We start from the raw sequence: 18,568 nt of genomic DNA on the forward strand, positions 1-18,568 counted from the left end.
TGTTTGTTTGCCAATTCAATTTAAAAAGACGAGTTATTTATAGTTTAGGCTGACCCTCAATCCAGGATATAATTGTGAACAACCATTTCAAAGCAGTGGAAGTGACATCCTGACCCAGCACACGGCCTGTTCAGTTACCTTCACACAAAGCACACTGGAGATTTTCAAGATTCCACTTTTTTTTTTTTTTGGTGACATCCTTCCCATTTCTATCAAGCTTTTGTGTTCACGTCATCTAAAGTCAGGTGGACACAGCTAACTCAGTTCAAGTTAGCACAGAATAGTCTTAGAGCAGCAGGAAAGGGTTTGATATGCAGCTTAGTCATCACTCTCTTACAGCAGCCCCTCCAGGTTAGCCTGGGCATCCCAACGTGCTGCATGTATCCCCAACAGATCTGCACATATACATTTTATAAATCTGTGCTTAATGCTTCTAGTTCCAAGGAAAGATACTGCCTAGGAGGGAGCAATTTTTGAAGTCAAAGGGGGAGAGAAGAAAGCAGTGTCAGGTCTCTGAAAAATTCAGACTAAGTGAATGTTGTTATCCTGCATTCATTAATGAAAAACAGCATTTATAACCTCAGGATTGCATTTTCCTTACCCGACACACGTACTGACTTTGTGGTCCTGGTGAAAACGTTTTTGAGCGGATGATAGTGCTACCTCTGACAAACTGACTTTGGGGTGGATTTGCTGCTCTTTTGTCCTTAGGACGAACCACGGTAGAAGACTGTGCGAGGCTCTCGGTGTTTGTCTCTTTATCCACCTGAAAGACAGAGGCTGCAGTGTAAATGCCAACTTGCCATCTCACCGGTGACACATACCCGGGGCTGTCTGACAGCCACCTGTGATACATCTCCGCTTTCACTCCCAGAGGCATCGCATTCAAAACCAGATACTCTTTAGCCCTTTTCATGCAGGGTGTCCTGACACGTCACTCTTTGAACTCAGTGGCTGCTACATTAACTGTATCACTCCCTAAGGGCTCACCATCTATTGATTGCTGTACAACACAATTGATTCCAACAAGCTTTGCCCATTGATCCAGTGCATCCATGTGACCCGCCAATCTCACACAGAGCAGAGGTATGATTTTAAAGACCTTTCCCTTCCTTGTTGTGCATCCACAGCAAAGATCCAAATCACTGTGTGTACACACAGAGAGCACGCGTACAGCACGCCTTTGTTAGGCTGCAGCTACACTCAGAATTAAACAAGGTCAAAGCCACTGTCATGTTCATGAAAACAGTTTTCACGAGCAGCAAAAAGGAGGCATAAAATGATGCTATATTAACTGTGGGATAAAGTGGTCATGTAGAGTTATTAAAAAGCTTTCAGATAGATAAACATTTAAACATCAATGCTGAACTTTCAAGTAACTGCTGTAGCCATGCTCAGCTCAATAGCAACCAGTCAGCTGAGCAATGGGAAGCTTAGCTTATCCTGTTCCAAAGGCCCTCAACTTTACCTTCACTGCAATTTCCATGTGCAGCTGGGAATTCAGACTTTCTTCTGTTTCCCACAGCGATTTTCCAGCACAGAATTCTTCCTCCTCCTCTGCTTCATTTTCACTGATCTCATCCTGTTCTTCCTGATCAGGAACATCTTCGTCTTGCCTGTTGGGAACAGCTTTGTTATTGAACTGGCTTACTGTGCACAGTACTCTGGTGCTGCAGCAGGAGTCACCTCCCGTAAGCTGCTGGACAGAAACACATCCCCAAAGCAGCTGGTGGTACCCAGCAGGTCCTGTAGCCACTGAGATTACACAAACACAGGCTTGTAAGGGAATAATCGAAATTGGAGCAAAGCTGCACCAGGAGGCAACTCTGGAGACATTCAAAACCTGCCTGGATATGTTCCTGTGCGACCTGCTCTAGGTGGACCTGTTTTGGCAGGGGCATTGGACTAGATGATCTTCAGAGGTCCCTTCCAACCCATCGTGATTCTGTGATTACACCCACAAACTTCATGCCAATCTTCCTTCAAAAGAAGCAAGCTGAGAGTTCAGCCACATGGTGTGAGCTTATGGCAAGTATGTTTTAAGGGGAGCTTTCACAATGCCATTAATCGTAGTTTAAAAAGTGATGCTGGACAAAACTGAAGCATTGTTTTAACATCCTTTTCAGCTCCTTTGAACTCACAGCAGGCTTCTCCATCAAACCCATTGCTCAGCCTCGCTTTTTATTTCAAATGTTGGGCTTCATTAATAGAATCTGAACTGGAACCATGTAAACAACAGCCAAAAATTAATATTCAAGCAAAGCCATCCATCATGGACGCCCATAGAACGTTGTACAAATAACAAAATTATCATAGTGCTATTGACTATTTTTAACATTTAACATCTTTGTTCTCACTTCCCAAGGACAACTGACAGAAGAAGTGGTATTTTTCATCAAAACAGACATAAGCAGCTTCCCACAGCTCTGTATCACCCAGTTTTTTTTCTGCACATGAATCCCCAAATGCTCTGATCATCCCACACTGCTAAGACGGTGGGATGCTACCTACCAGCTCTCTCCACCAGTTAAAGTGCTTCTGCTTTCCTCCAGTTTCTTCTCCACAGCTTCCAGTTCAACAGCTGTCTGCTCCAAGAGCGCTGAGACAGAGTCCTGGGGAGATCAAGAGGCTTCTTGTGAAGACAAGACTCTCAAATACCGCAAAGCGCCCAGCCTTTCTGGTCCCACCAGCCCCAACCAGCTTCCTCTGGTGGCAGAAGAGAGTAGTTGCCTCTACACCCGCGTTGTTCAAGCAGCCCATTGCACACAGAGTTATCAGTCAAGCCTGTGTGAGCACACCTGGTCCCCCAGTTATGTTAGCATTTGCACATGTGCAGGTATAGGCTGGGCGTATCGCATGCCATGCACGTGCAGACATAAGTCCATATCTTGACTCATTCAGCAAAGTCATGGCACAAGGTGAACTGTCTAGTGGGAAGAAAGGCAAGAGCTCACACATCACTCGCACCAGACCACATACCACATCCCCCAGCTTCAGGAGGAGCAGATTTCAGTATTTAGCTCAGGACAGGGGCATATCTGTAATTGACATGTTAATCATCTTGCTGCACTGAATGACATTTTCAAGTTCTAAATATAAAGACACCAGCCTTCACTTCTCATCTATTGTAACAGTCCTTCAGCCACAGAAACCCTCTCACTAGGACTGTTTAGAAAAAGATTTGTTTTACTTCAGCACTTGTTCTTACTGTTTTTTCAGTGCAGGGTACTTCAGAGTGAATGTTTCCTTGTTTACTTTTCCTGTTTTGCTTCTGCAGATACTTGTAACTAAGGAGGTTATACCAACGGGTTGATTTCTCTCCGGATCTAGATATTTCAGCAAGGCTAATTTGTGCTCCACCCTATTGAGAGCAAAAACACAGTTTTAGTGTAATACTAGAATGAACCACTACCACATCAGTAAGAAGAAATTAGAGCAAAAACCCAGGACTACTTGACTTTGCCAATTTTGACAAAAGGAAAAATTGCCCTGTTTATCCCCATTTCAACAGCACTCGTAATGCTTTATGTTTATTATTTTTAACAATGTGTAGGACTTCCAATCCAAGTAGCAAGTGCTTCACTACAGCTCCTGTGTACATGAACCCAGAAGTACAAACAGTGCTACTCCACGCACGATAAATTACAGCCAGAGCTTCAAAGAAAAAGAGAAAGGAACAGGAGATGAAGCCTCCCTTTCAAGAAATCTGCAAAGCTGACAAAAATCATTGCCTAAGACTGAGATGCTTTAGCTTTGTATATTCCATTCCTCTTTATCTGCCTTGTCATTTTTCACTGCCTTTCATTTAGTACACAATCTGACATATTCAAAACCAAAGTAAAACCCATTTGCAATTTATTTGATCCATGTCTGAGTGGACTCCATGGCACCAGCCCAGTCCGGCCAGGCTGCATGTGAGCACATCTGCAAGTCAGCGTGCTCCCACCTGGAGCTCAGGTACCGTATGACCATATGTGCATGTTCTGGAGAACAATACTCCAGAAATGGTTCTATTAAATCAACTTGCTCAGGTAATACTGAACAACAAAAAAGCTCTTCTAACAGTAGGAGGCGGCTGGCTATGGCAATACTAGCGCTCAAAAAATGATACTTATATGGATTTTAATAGTGTAAATTAACAGCAATTTAAAAAAAAACCACCAACTTTAGAAATCTTATATATTCTACAGGTTTCCAAATTCCTGTAAGAAGTCCATTCCCAATTACATTACAACACATGTTTCCAAAGGGAAGAAAAATAGGTAGAGTTTCACATTAAATTGTAAGACAAGGGAAATCCAGTAGCTTGACAAAGTTACCAGTAGTTCTGGTTCTATTTATCTAGTAGATATTCTTTTCCTGATCAAAATTGTTACTGCAAAGAACACTACCTGGGAGACATCCTATAGCTAAGGATTATCAAGAAAACTCTCACAGAAATTGCCGTACTTCAAAGTTTAAAATTTCAAATTTCATCTAATTCAAAAGAGGAAACAAACACCAAGGTATTAAAATAGAGATTAATACTAACCAAACATTCTTCAAGGTGAGACTTATCTACAGTGCAAACATCGACTCTCAAAGTCTTCTGGCGTAAAGCCGGGTAAGAGATAGAAACCCAAAATACTTCATTGTACACAAGATTGTCTGAAGCTTCCACTGGTCTTGTGCGAAACAAGCAGGTTGTGCTTTCTGAGCAGGGCAGGACAGCCACGCGGATGTTCCTATTGATAAAAGCATTGCAGTCAGTGCTACTGTGCAGATTTGTAGCTCCCTCCACTGCAACAGCTCCATAAATCTGTAAGTGAAATTCACCCTAAGCACTGCGGACATGACTGTCCTATCCTATTCTTTGGAATATCAGTCAACTGAGAAAAAAGGAACATCTCATCACAACTTCAGAGACATGAAGTGGCATGAGTTGCTGTAGACTTCATCCTTCTGAATCTTGTAACAGAACAGCATGGGATTGTGTTTAACATGCTTGTTTTTGTCTGTGCAACTTGTCACGCTGTAACAGAGCCTTTGTGGGTAGAAACAGCTACACAAAAATGAATCAGATTTTTGTCAGCTTACTCAGCACACAGCTGAATTTAAAAAAAACTCATGCCTAGAATGAGTCTAGCAGAAGCTGTACGTTTCCCCACACATGCACCTATATAGGTGTCCGAGGCTCAGTTCTGCAGCACAACACACACCCCCTCTCCACGCGATGCAGTTGCTCTGGGCACTGCCACAGTTAAGAATCAATCTGGCTTGTGCTGACTCCAGGCAAGTCTTTTCCTAGCAAATAACAGAACTTTGAGGAAAAAAAATAATCTTATTTCAGTCTGTGGCCTTATTAGTTCATAAATGTTGCTATGTGTAACAAAGTGTAGAAGTATTTAAGAAAGTGTGAAAAAACCAAAACCCAACATCTGTTTAATTCCCACTGGAAACTCATACAAATACTTCAAGATTGTTTATTTCACCCACTTACACTTTTTGATCTTGTTCTAACAGCAGTGCTGGAACATTACTCAGCTGGATGACCAGTATCGCAAATTGTTTATTTTTGTCATCATACCTGAATTGGAAAGACACAAAAAAGCGTCATTATTAGAGAAGTCTGCCTTGGACTCCATAAATGAGTATTCCACTTGTTTCATCAACACAAACAAACAACATTAAAAATCTACAAACAAGACAAAACCATATTGGGACCATGGCTTGCCTATAGTTTAAAACAAAACCAGTTTCATATTACGTGAAATTTTGCTACCAGAACATCCAGAATTTACAACAGTCCAGAACTTAGAAATTTAGACACATGTAGCTTTTCCTGGGGCCTAGTTAAATTGCTGTATTATAATGAAAACCTTTTGAAAGACTTTATATAATGACTGTAATATAAAAAAGTTACAAGTAGAAATACCTGAAGTACAACAGTGAGGATGTTATGGGTAACCATTATTTTACCATTGATGGCGATGACAAGAGAGTTTTTGCACCACTTATTTTTCCTCAAATCATAAATAATCTTCCATTAAGTCATTTAAGGAAGATGGCTCTGTCCCTTACCCACTACTTGTGGGATTCAGCCACGGCCAAGATTACGATTGCCATTTCCTCCCAGCAGTTTTTCCTCCACAAGCTGCACACTGATGGAGACAACAAGCCAGGAAAAGGCTCTCTCCAGCCCAGCACTCCCATTGCTGGTTTGCACCCTCATACCACACTGTCACCAGCTGATATCCACTGACATGACAGAGGATAACTGGGCCAAGAACCTCCTAGAGTCAAGTACAATTCTCAATTACACTACAAAGAGGGCATTAGTTAATACCAGTAGGCCAGGACAAACGGGATAAGAAAACAGCACTATCTTTTAAATCCCTTATATATTTTTTTCCATTTGAAAGAAAATCCAATAAAAATGTGTAGCGCTTACCTCATGGCAATTTGCACTTTAGCTGTCCCAACTGCTTCTGTATCATCACTGTCAAACACCATCACTTCTGACACACACGGTCTGAAAGAAATCAAAGACAATTAAGGACTTGATTTCCCTCTTATTGAAGTGCTAGCATTTAGGTGATACAAGATCTTTTCCCTTCCATTCAGGGGTTGGGTATATGGATTTTGTAAAATGAGCAGCTAAAAGAAAGCCCATTTAAGAAGTAAGTGCAATCATCCTTAGAGGTATGTATTACAGTGCTTATCAGCAGAAAGTCATATGCCTTTCCTCTTCGCTGCCAAAAAAGCCACACAAAAGACTGTGCAAAAATAAGGCAGTGGGGGATTTTTAAAGGGTTCCCTTGACTGGATTTTAGTAGAGACAGCTGACTGCCCAGCCACAGAAATAAGACTTAACAACTGCAATCCTGTTCTGCATCATGACAGCAAAAATTCTCAAGTTTGATTAGACTTAAGTCATTCCTTTGTTTCTTTAAGAAATCAAACTTCCCTAAGCACATTAAAAGTGACAGATTACACTGACTGGTCTTCCTTGAACGAGCTACCTGCATCATTTTCCTCCCAATGTACTCCTCCTCCAAAGCTTTATGCACTGAAAGTCCCCAAAACTACATGCATTGTCTAACTGACTCAGAGGCTATGCTGTAGCACATTAAAACAGGATTAGCATTCTTCTCTTCTAAGTACTTTCCATATTACTTAGCACTCTCTTGTGTTTCATTACATTTCAGCTACAGAGGACAAACATATCGCTCATCCTACCCTCACCATTTATTACAGGCATCAAAACCATCCTGTAGTCATTACGAAGGTTGGTAACTCAACAACCCAAAGAACTCTAAGTAACATCAAAGGTGTGACTGTGCATGGGATGCCTTCTGTAATTGTCACCCATTACCCTCCTCCCCTCTCCCCTTGAGGGGACACAGGGACCATAAGAACCCAACTGTCTGACTGCTTGGCTTGGGCCTAGAAGGTCTACTTTACAGAAGCATTACACATTCTTGTCAAAAGGACTTGTAAACATAAAAAATTACTCATCTATCTAGAGAATTAATGAAGATAATGAATGAATGAATGAATGAATGAATGGGGAGAATATGAGATAAACAATTTTTCACCTCCACAGTCATGTCTTTCAACAAATGACCCTATAATTTATCTCAACGCCAATAAAAACATAGGAAAACCCATGTTAGATGCAGCCAAACCAGGTATCAATAAGATCAGTCCCTTCCAGTGAACTTTTTGTCAAACCACCCCAGATAGCTTTAGCGTGTAAGGGAGGTGCAGAAGCCCAGCAAGAGCCGTGACGCCCGGCTCCAGCCATAAGCCATGCTTGAGGGGAGAAGCCCTGTGGAAATCACATCCTGGATCCAAGCACTCAGGAGCTGCATCTCAGTGTGTACACATCCTCAAAGCAGCTCAAGGTGCTTCTGCTGCCTGCCTTTAACATCCCAAAGTCCTCTCAGGCTGACTGAGGGCTGCCATTGCCACCAGAACGGCTGACTGACAGGAGGGGAACTTTATACCTGCCAGATGGCTCCGCCACCCCCGTCAAGGCAGCAATCACAGCTTACCGGCACCTTCACAATCAGACCAGCTGTTCAAACAGTTCTCCATGAGCTTGCTTTCAGCTACTTCTAATATGGGAAGCGTGGGTCACTTTGATAATCAAATTCAGCCTGCTCTCAGGTTTTTCCAGAAGAATTAAGAAATCTGAGAACTTTAGCCACCAAATTACAAAAAGAAATCATAAGCAGCATTATTCCAGCTGACTCCTGTGTGCAAAGCTGTCATTGGCTTCTTCCTAGAGGGAGATCTGATGTCTACCTTTGTACAGACGCCTCATATACCCCGCTATCTCCAGCAACAGATTCATCGGACACTGCAGCTGACACACACGCCACCTTCAGTGCCGTCCCTCCAGCTGTATTTATACCTATCGGAGAAGCACAGAGGAAAATCAAAAACAAGTGTTAATGAAAACAAAGTGTCTGGATCAGGAGCAGCTTTTTTTCTTATCCTCCCCCTGAATTGCATTTTTTCCCCCACCCAAGTATTGTTAAGCAATGGCACATTTCTGAAGACAGAGAGGACACAAGTACTTGCTGTCCTTGTGTCTTCACACCGTGAAGTTAGTGCTTTGGGAACATGCCCAACTGCCCTGGAAAACAAAAAGCCCCTGGACAACCAGAGGAGCAGCTCATGTGGTGGAGGTGGACTCAATGATCTCAGAGGTCCCTTCCAACCATGGTGATTCTGTGAAAGCAGTGCTTCATGGCAGTCAATGCCCATTTAATACTCGGACGCTGCTGTAGTGTACCCGCAGGCTGAGGTTACACACCAGTTGTGCTGTGTGTGTTACAACCCCCAGCACCTCCATGGGTGCCCACCCTCGCAAGCAATGCAAGGAGAGGCTTTCAAGGACTGGAAAGGCAGAGGGGCATTTGTCACAAGATGGGCAACAAGCAGAAGCACCACAACTTCTGAATTCTAGTGAAGTTATAAATATGAACCAATAAAACAGTTCCTACTGGAAGTCACCCTTAGGCAGGCAGTAGGCCTTCTGGTCCTAGCTACCCAAAGAGCAGCAGCAGGGTGAACCCCAGTGGCAAAGCTCTGGCCAAGTATGGATTATGCTTAAGGGTATGTCCTAACTGGAGAGCTTATACCAAGTTTAGCTTCAAGGAGAGGGAACAACAAAAAACCACCACCTGCCTACCCCTAAACCCAAAAGGTTGGTGTACACAGGAGAGAAGATCAGTCCAGACAGACCAGGTTAACTAGATAAACATGGAGAGCAAGAGAGATTATAGCATTTAAAGCAGCAGCCACATGCAGAAATGCAGGGAAAAGGAGATAGGGAGGAGAAACCAAGGAAGTTGAAGCAAGGAGTTTCGCACAGAGATGATATCTTACTTAGATTTCTTGTGCTACAAAACAAGGAAGGATATGCCCTAGAAACTTCTGCAAATTCTGAACCTTCTCCCTTGAGCTATGACAATTCTGCAGAGATATGCTTCAGCTGAGAGTCTGGAGAACTCTGTCTGCCAAGGTGGCTAACAAGGGCTGGGATGCAGCCAGCTCCTGGCCTTCCCTCTCTTTGGGGTGCCTGCTCTGAGGGTGAGGAGGTGCCATGGTGTCACATTGAGAGCAGAAGTGCAGCAACACACTCCTCTCCAAGGGACTTTCATCCTTCAGAAGTGGTTCCTCTTTCCTGTAGCCTTAGGAAAGCACATGCCACCAAACCAATATATGGTTTCCATCCGTATTTTCTTTATTACAAAGCAAGTTTGGTTGGGGTTTGGTTGTGGGGTTATTTTTTTGGGTTTTTTGCAGTCTCACAAAAGCCACTTTAAGAATTAAAAACAGCTTTGAAAAAACACTGGCACAAAAATTGTGCAAGATCAAGCTAGGGTTAAGGAATAATTTAAGGACTTGTTCTACAACCAACAGTAGAGGGTGCTGCAGGTAACACCAATATATCAGGTGCACGTGTGCAATTTGGGCCCACTTATCCATGTATTTTTTGACAACACCACCGAATGGTATTTTTCATCTTGGTATTCCCATGGAACTGTAGGACAGAAATAAATGTCCAGACCTTTTGCCCATAGGCCAAACCACATGAATAAAAGTTAGCAACCGTAACACAATGCATCAGTCATTCACTGAAACAAATGGATCCATTTAAAACTGGCATTCACAGTTTAATCCCTCCTCCCTCCTGCCCTGTGCGAGGGCCTGGCTCCCTGCAGCACGCTGCTTACCCTGGGCTATGCAGGAGGTATGTGGGCAGGGTCAAAGCTATGTCTCTTCTCAGTGCTGCTTTGTACTCCTCATCCAATGGTTTTAATATGAAAATAATTTGCTCCCTACTGGCTGGCTTTCTAGCTCAAGTTTTAGGCACTGCTCCGAGAACCCCTCCGCAGGAGGCTCCCTCACCAGGAAGGACACCACAGGTAAGATTCCAGCAGGCTCAGCCTCTTTTTCTCCTTCATTTAGTCATTTTAACCCAGAAAGTCTTCATTTTTGACCACTTCACACAAGCACCTTGCGGCCAAAGGGTGCACAAGACCCAACAGTGAAGTGGGTGTCTCTTTGTAAAGCAGAAGGCTAAAGTGTGAGCCCAAATAAAGATGACCAGGTTCCCTGAAAAGGATTCATCATGCAGCCATACTTTTCCTTACTTTTTTTGCAATGGACTTGGAAGCTCAGCCCTGTGAGTCTTATACACACACTGAACCTGTAACTTTTTCATGTGGCTAATTAATACAAAATTCAGATTTTCTGTTTTAACTCTCTAAAGAGGTATCATGCTAAAAAGAGTTTCTGGAAGAGCTGAGAAATAACTCAACTCTCTTCTATATTTCCAAGCAGGCAGATAGCACTTCTTGTGTTTTTTCACCCTTTTTCCACTTGTATCAAGAATATAAAGTTTGCTTTTCAGGTCCTGCCATTTCCCCTTCCATAGGCTCTCTTGGACACACCACGACAAGGCCCTGAAGAACCATGTCACGCACTGTCCCCTCACACCCACACCATCTGCTCAGAGAATCCCAGACTCTGCCAGATTCCAAGTTTTCCTATTAGTTTCACCCGCATCACTCAGGTGAGAGAGGAAACCTCAGTTTAGCTTCAAATGTAGCAGGGGTTCTGTTCTTACAGAAACAAAAAGAAAATCCCTCAGATATATACTATTCAGCTCTACTTACAGGAACACGTGAGCATGCTTTGCCCATGAGGCCAAGTACCGACCACCCCAGATCCAGCCACAGCGTTTCGGGAGTTACACTGAACTCCCCCAAAATGCCTGAGGAGTAAAATCTCATCTCTTATCGCCCTGAAATAAACTACTTAGGGCGATTATTTTGTCTGCTGACTGGCTAACAGCAATAATCACTTAATCTGCTTAACACCTGAGCTTTCACTTTAACAGCCCTTACAAATCTTGAAGAGCTAAAAAGGTTAAAACTAATCAGCACCCAGTTCTAATAAGAATAATTACTGTTTCCTACTCAAATGCATAACACCTTTTGCTTGTAGGAAAATGGTACCTCAAAGGGGAAGAACTGCATGCATGTCTTTTATCGTATTTTAAATAGTATCAGCCTTCCTAATGCAGAGGGCAGTGATAACATGGTGCTAGTTCCCTTTATTCACGCAGGCTGCTCTATAACCCCATGAAAACCAGAAACAAGCGGCACTGCTGGGTCATACGACCAGAGCTTGCAAGTTTATACTGCCTTTAAAGCTCTTCTTCACTGCAGTTACAAATCCAGTCATTTCACTCATCTCCGTTGGATTTAACCCAACTACAGTAGCAAGGGCTTCAGGCAGGCCCCAGCACGAGTGCCCTGACTGCTGCTTAGCACTTTCCATCCTCTTCAGCCCAACCATTGCTCTAAAAAAAGATGAACCCTTCCCACCCACCAATATGCCATATGCATGTATGAGAACATCCACCATCTCTAAATGTCTTATTTTATCGTGCTCACAATCTAAACACGTTTTTGTTGCTAAGAGACCATCCCCCTCAAAACAGCAGAAATTCAAGCACAGCCTTGACATGTCTGCTCAGCTGAAGTTAATAAATTCATTGCCACTGATTTACTGAGAACCAGAGCAAGATGTAGTGTATGCTGAGGTGGTGGGGAAGAATTTTTATAATAATTTGTTAACTGTTAAACTAAATGCCTTTCCAGTTTTCTTCAAAAGCTTGGCCAAAAAGTTTGTGTTAATATGGCATTACATGCTTCCCAATTTCAGATCCAAAACACTAGACAACGTTCTGAATAGTTAAGTGCCAAATTAAATCAGTCATCCCACCACAACCATTTATATTTGCACATTAAATCCCTGTAATTTGTGTACACATGCATATAAGCTCACTAAAAACACACCTAGATACAATCTTCTGTAAGACTCATCAGATCAGCAGTATTTTTTGTGTACAAATTAAAATACCCCCCCTTTCTCCCAAGCAAGGCAGAACACACAGTTGAATACACTTTTCAACACGAAGATATCAAGATGACTGACAGCTTTTCAAATACTTGATTCTCAGTGCTTTATAAACAACATTAAAAATAAATGCATGCATGTGCATGCAAATAAAGTTTGTTACCATACCTTGACCTAGATGTTTATCTCCTGCTCTAGGCTCTTCCAGCCTACCGTTGCCACTCCCAGTGTTTAGGGTGAGTTCTGAGAGATTTGTACTTATCTCTGCATCATCAAAATCCATATGGCTTGAAAAGGCATCACCAGTTAGGAGTGGGTCTATCACCAGTGGAGAGCAAGGTGGAGATGGAGAAGAGAGAGATGACCTTGGAGACAGTGATGTCATGGATTTTGGAGTACCAGACAATGATCTCAGAGCCTGTACGCGACTGGTGGTATCTGCTTTGTGAGTTTTTGCTACTTCGTTTTCGTGAATAGTGGTGATACAGCCCGACGGTCTAAATCCTGTGGCTCCTTCTATGAGCAAGTCAAGCTTGTTTTGATAGTCCGAGTCCAATTGCTCCAACTGCTCCAGGTGCTCGTAGTAGAGATCAGTGAAACTCGCTGAAGTGGATGAGTCCTGGCTGGAGGTGGCAAGAGATCCTCTGCTAGATGCAAGAGAACCAGGGCTGCTGCTCGAGGAGAGGGAAAGCATGCTGGTGGAGAGACTGAAGGAAACAAGTCAGAAAACGATTATACAGTAACTCCTGGTTTCTCAGGGAAACACTGCAATGTCACCAAATCTCTAAGCCCACATGGTATATTTTATTTTGTTAGCTCAGGCCATATGCATTAGTCCTCACAACAATCCAGACCCATTGTCTACCCAATAGAAAAGTTGGGTCACTTTTCAATAAACATAATACAGTTCATACACATTTTTCTACTCACCACATCAACCTCATAAAAATTCTTGTTCAGCCAAAGCAACTCTAATGAATAGTTTCAAATCAAAATTAGTGACAACATTCTCCTCCCACATCTGTCTACAGTTCCTGTTAATTTCCAAAGCAGACCACAAAAACCAACAAGGCCCACGCAAGAAGATGAAGTTATTGCAACCAACTGTCTGTCTGTATGGAAATTTTCTTCCATTTGCCTCAATCCTGAACCCCCAGCCAAAAGGCAGTATCACAGCTGCCTGGAGCTGGCCCTCAGAGATCACAACAGCCAGCAGTCACCAGAAAACTGGCAGCATTTACCTACATGAAAGACTGCTACATGGAATCCAAGGCCAGGAGAGCAAGGGGAAGAGCTGGGGCTGGGCTGTGAAAGCAGTTCACACAAATTATTTATCCCTAGAGATCTAGTTTCAGAACATAACTGACAGCAAAATTAATTTTAAGCAGGTGCTGAATAGAAGTCTGTCCAGATGAGAAAGCCCAGGCACCACAGCACACTGCTTTCTGCTCAGAAGACCAAACAAATCCTCCAGTACTGACTACAACGGATACCATCCCTAGAAATTCCATTGAAACCAACACTCCTGCTCCAGATACTAAATACCTTGCTCATTACTGACTGTTTAAAGACCCTTAACCCTCACTTCAGATATGGATTAGCTATTGAAAAATTTCTGCATATGTATAAGTGGCTTAAGTTGCCCCACTGAATAACAGTGAGGATGTTAATAAGCCTAATAATCCCTTATTTATTATTTATGGGGTAAAAGCTAGAAGCTGCATTCGTATAATTATGCCCATGACCTTACACAAAAAAGGCAAGTATGCAGAATTTAGTATACTTTTGGCACAAAATGTCTTCTGTATTTGTATGACAGATGTGCATTACATTTGTTCAAGAAAGCTTTTGGGTGAAACATAACGTTTCACATAACGTGGGATAAACGTTTTTGCATTTTGGCAGTATATATAGATCTGGCAAGGACTAATGAATTTACAGGCTTTCAGTATATTTCACTATGAAAAGGGAGGGGGGATTAATTAATCTTTTCCTTATCAATAAACTGGGCTCAACTTCATTTTGTGCATACTTTTGAATGCCAGACATTTTGCATTATGGGGTTAATAACAAATGCTTATGATTATGAAGGAGCATGCCAAGAACACTGGGCACATAGTTAGGAAGAAATTAGTTTCACATGCTTCTCGGTCACCTCAAAAGATCCCTAATCAGCTAGATGAAATGAAAATATGATGCATTTCCACTGCATAACAGCATCACAGACAGCTATTCTCCATGGTGGCTTATTTACATGTCAGTCTTGCACTACGATTTCTTTCCAGTCTTTTCGGTGTCATCTTCATAAAATGAAACAGAATCCAAGTGAAGCAGAAGCTACAAACAGAGTAAATTCAGTACACACTGATAGAAAAAAACCTCAACCAAACAAAAACCCCACCAAACTCTTCCTAATGAAAAAGATAGAAACATAGTTTTAGCTGATGATGATTTGGCCTTACTGCCTGCAGTCATGCATTTGTCTGGAAACAGTACTCCTGTGCTCTTCCAAAACTACAGCCTGAACAACCAGACCACATTACGACTGCAGAAACGTTTCTATACACCATGTAAACCACAAGAGATTCAGGGAAATCTCAATACATTGTCTACATTGCAAGCAACAGCATGCTTTGAATTAATTTAGAGAAATACTATCACAACACTTGTACATGTAGTTGCATTGCTAAGATTCACTTCACGTGCTGTGTGACTCTTAAGCTCTCTTTAACATACTTTATCAATACTTCAGTAATTCGAACAATAGTAAAAGAATCTCTGCTATCCTTAGTCCAAAATACAAGAGATTGCAGAAACTCCTTCTGCTGTCAGACAGAGGCACCACCACAAGGTCATTTATCCCATTCTGAAACACCTTTCTAAACTGAGTGGGACGTATAATCCTCAAGGCTTCTCTTTCCACTGACTACACAGGGGTCTTAAGTCACCACTATAACTGAAAGCCCATTTAGGCCCCTCAGCTGGGAGATGGAATTGGCAGCAGAGAAGGCAGTACACTATGTGCAGTTAAAGCACCTACAGCTTCTGTAAAAGGTTACATACCTTTTCAGCTGAGTGTGCAACACTGCAACTAATCGTGTTGTTTCTTCCAGTTCTCGGACTAGCTGATTCCTTTTGCTATTCAACTTCAACCTAAGGGGAGACAGAAGAAAAAGATGAGCATTTAAAATGAGGAGTAAAGGAAAATTCTACTTTTTCTATGAAACCCTACAAAAGCTAGTAAGAATACATGGCATAACGTGGGATGGAATTTGGTCAAGACGCATAGGTGTTTAACAACTTCCAATACTCTTAAAATGTGGAACTCACTCCTGAAAACAGTCACAACAGGGAAAATAATTACAGCTGGTACTATAAAAGCTAATGTGTCTGGGATCAGGCCTCAAAAAAGCCCAGCATATTTTGCTCCCTATACATTATTGTGTTCCTACACTTACTGTGCTAATAGAAGTGTTAATGCCTTCATTTGCTTTCACTAAGGCCCATGGATGACTAAGGTTTACATGATTTAGTTATTAACCATCTCATTATGGCTTTATATTAATTATGGACTTCAGCAACATCTCAGTTTTATTTCACACCCGAATTGGTTTGAGACACAAGCACGTGCACTTGGGTGCTTATTCTCTAAATTAACAGGCATCCAGACAAGAAATCCTTCTCCAGAAACATTCTATTTCTTTGGCACACTAAAGCAGGACCATAATCCTAAAAATCAGAAACAAAAGTGTTCTTCTCAGGGCAAAAGGAGAAACATTTGTCAAACCACAGGTATGTCAGGCTGGTAAAAGTCCTGCAGCCGAAACACCTGAGATACATACAATTTTTCCAGGGTAATAAAGCCATGAAAAGACTATGTAGAAAATTGGTATTGGAAAATTGGAAAATTGGTATGAGCATGTATAAGAAATTAAAATGTAGAGCCACGGAGAGAGTGAATGCAACACGCCTATTCCATATATATTCAAGAGACTGCAGCTAAAATAACATCGCCATAGCCACCCACAGTAATACATCCAGATTGTAAAGCGCTTGTAGGCAATCCTAATGCAGTATTCATCCTCACTGTACATTCCCATGAGATCTTCCCCTGCAACACAAGTAAAATTAGGGAGGCTAGCTGGCATTTTTTTCAGCTAGTTCAAATTCAGAGGATATTCCATGCAAATCCCACAGCCCTGTCAAATACCAGTTCCTACAGGAATCATGTATAAGGATGCTCAGTACAAACACCAAATTTTAAAAAACTAAAACTCCATCTGTTGACATTTAGCAAGCTCCAGACTGCACAGCAACTGTAGAAGGTGCTGCGAGGAGCTGGCTGCATACAGAAACATTATAGTACACTAAACGTTATACCGGTCTATTTTGAGCATTCCTTACATTCTCATAGAGGATCCATGTGTAGGAACAACAACCTTTTCCCGCTTGGGGAGTAAAACTTGCAGGCAGTTTCTGTTGGGAGAGGATTTCACAAACCTTCTATGGAGAAGTGTTCTCCTCGGAAGTCCAAGGGCACACTGCTCCCAGCACTCAGCCGGCGGATGTTGTGCTTGCTCCCAATTACCTCTTGTCCAACAAGGCGAGCTCTGTCCTATGCCCAGTACCTACCTCTCAGTTAAAGCTTTGCTCTGAGTGTCTCTAGCAGCCTGGAGGTCTTCCTCTAGGCGTCTTCTCTCCGTCTCCAGTCTCTCCACCTCCCCTCGAGTCCATTTTCTGGGGCTAATAAATCGCATTTCTTTTAAGAGCTCCTCCTTCTCATTAATTAATATTAGACGATCCCGCTCAGAGTCCAGCACGCCAGGCCAGGCCTCGCTGTCAAGCTTCGCCAGTTGTATTTTCAGGTTTGCTATTCTGCAGCAAAAAAAAAGCAGTTCTTCAGTGAGGAGTGTCTGAGCTACTGCTCCACAGACACATGAGGGTGAACCACGATCAACCACATCTTCCACTCCCCTGCAGAAGGCTCAGAGACAGTGACCCTCACATCTCCCTTCCCAGGGCACTGTCAAGTGATGACACTGCTGGATGGTTGACATGCAAAATAGGATTTTAACTCAGGTTTGCTCCCAACAATAATTTAAGTCTCTAGCTAACCTGTGGTGTCCACCAGTCTGGGAATTGTATAACAGAAATTCTGGACCTCAAAAAACAGCTGTCAGATATACTATAGGGTACTTCATATGCCTTACAGCTAATGACCTCACAGTACTTGGGGTGGAGAGTGTCCCGTGGTAAATATCTGATCTTTCATCAGTTTTATGGAAAAGAACTGCATGCTGTCTGTATACGATTCAGATAGGCTGATAAGATTGGTGGTTACTCAAAAGTTTAGAAACTAATTTTGATTTGCAAGGAGGAAGTTAATCATATGCATGCTTCTACTGGGAGAATCCAACTATTGACTCAACACTAAGCATTTGGGATATGTTAAAGACCTACGCTACTTTTGGTGCAACATGCACCTGAGGATGTGAAGAGTTGAGGAGGAAATACAATCCTACCTAAATCCAAAGCCACTTATTTGCATGAAATTTAAAGCCTATTTTCATTAGAGGTATCATTCCAGATTTCCATTTGAAGCCTGTATCACTAATCCTTCAGCACCATACCTCATTATCTCAGGCAGGAAGATGATTACTAAAAGCAAGAGCAATACACACCTAGAATTTAGCAAGAGCTTTGACTGACAGCAGAGGACAGCACAGCTCATGGCAGGTAAGGAAGCTACTCACTCCAACTATCTTCCCATTCCCAATTTCCCAAGTATCTGGACTGCTCATCAGTTCGCTCCACAAATTATCAACTTTGCAATGGAACATAGAGAGGGAAGTGAAAACCCAGCAACAGGCCAGGATACAGAATCAAGGACAGTAATGTCAGTCTTCCCAAAGCTGTCTCCTTTGGACTTACTGACCTACAGCTCTCCATGACCTGCCGGGGTGATCATGGTACTTTGGAGAGAAACAATAGTACAGCTGAAGCTGAATTAGAGTAACCAAGAACTTGCACTTCTGGACCTTGCACAACCAAAAATGATTGAGTGGGGAGGGCAGAATGGGCTGGGGTGGAGAGATTACAAAAGCTTAGAAGGCAAACCAGAAGAAAAAGTATCTTGCAATATAAG

The 18,568-nt window shown here is 42.4% G+C and overlaps 1 protein-coding gene across 1 annotated transcript in view; it reads right to left on the reverse strand.

Annotated features, from left to right (window-relative positions):
• WWC1 (WW and C2 domain containing 1) overlaps positions 1-18,568 on the reverse strand; it is a 53,718-nt gene that overhangs the window by 4,592 nt on the left and 30,558 nt on the right. Inside the window, exons 10-20 of the mRNA XM_014947736.1 lie at positions 17,056-17,298; positions 15,487-15,576; positions 12,592-13,130; positions 8,290-8,398; positions 6,431-6,511; positions 5,480-5,566; positions 4,532-4,724; positions 3,209-3,361; positions 2,512-2,612; positions 1,469-1,616; positions 602-766 (exon numbers count right to left, since the gene is read on the reverse strand). Of these exons, the coding sequence (XP_014803222.1) occupies positions 602-766; positions 1,469-1,616; positions 2,512-2,612; positions 3,209-3,361; positions 4,532-4,724; positions 5,480-5,566; positions 6,431-6,511; positions 8,290-8,398; positions 12,592-13,130; positions 15,487-15,576; positions 17,056-17,298 (1,909 nt within the window). The remainder of the gene's footprint in view (positions 1-601; positions 767-1,468; positions 1,617-2,511; positions 2,613-3,208; positions 3,362-4,531; positions 4,725-5,479; positions 5,567-6,430; positions 6,512-8,289; positions 8,399-12,591; positions 13,131-15,486; positions 15,577-17,055; positions 17,299-18,568) is intronic.

Source organism: Calidris pugnax, unplaced genomic scaffold (genome assembly GCF_001431845.1).
Source record: "Calidris pugnax isolate Ruff unplaced genomic scaffold, ASM143184v1 scaffold27, whole genome shotgun sequence".
Classification (NCBI taxonomy): Eukaryota; Metazoa; Chordata; class Aves; order Charadriiformes; family Scolopacidae; genus Calidris; species Calidris pugnax.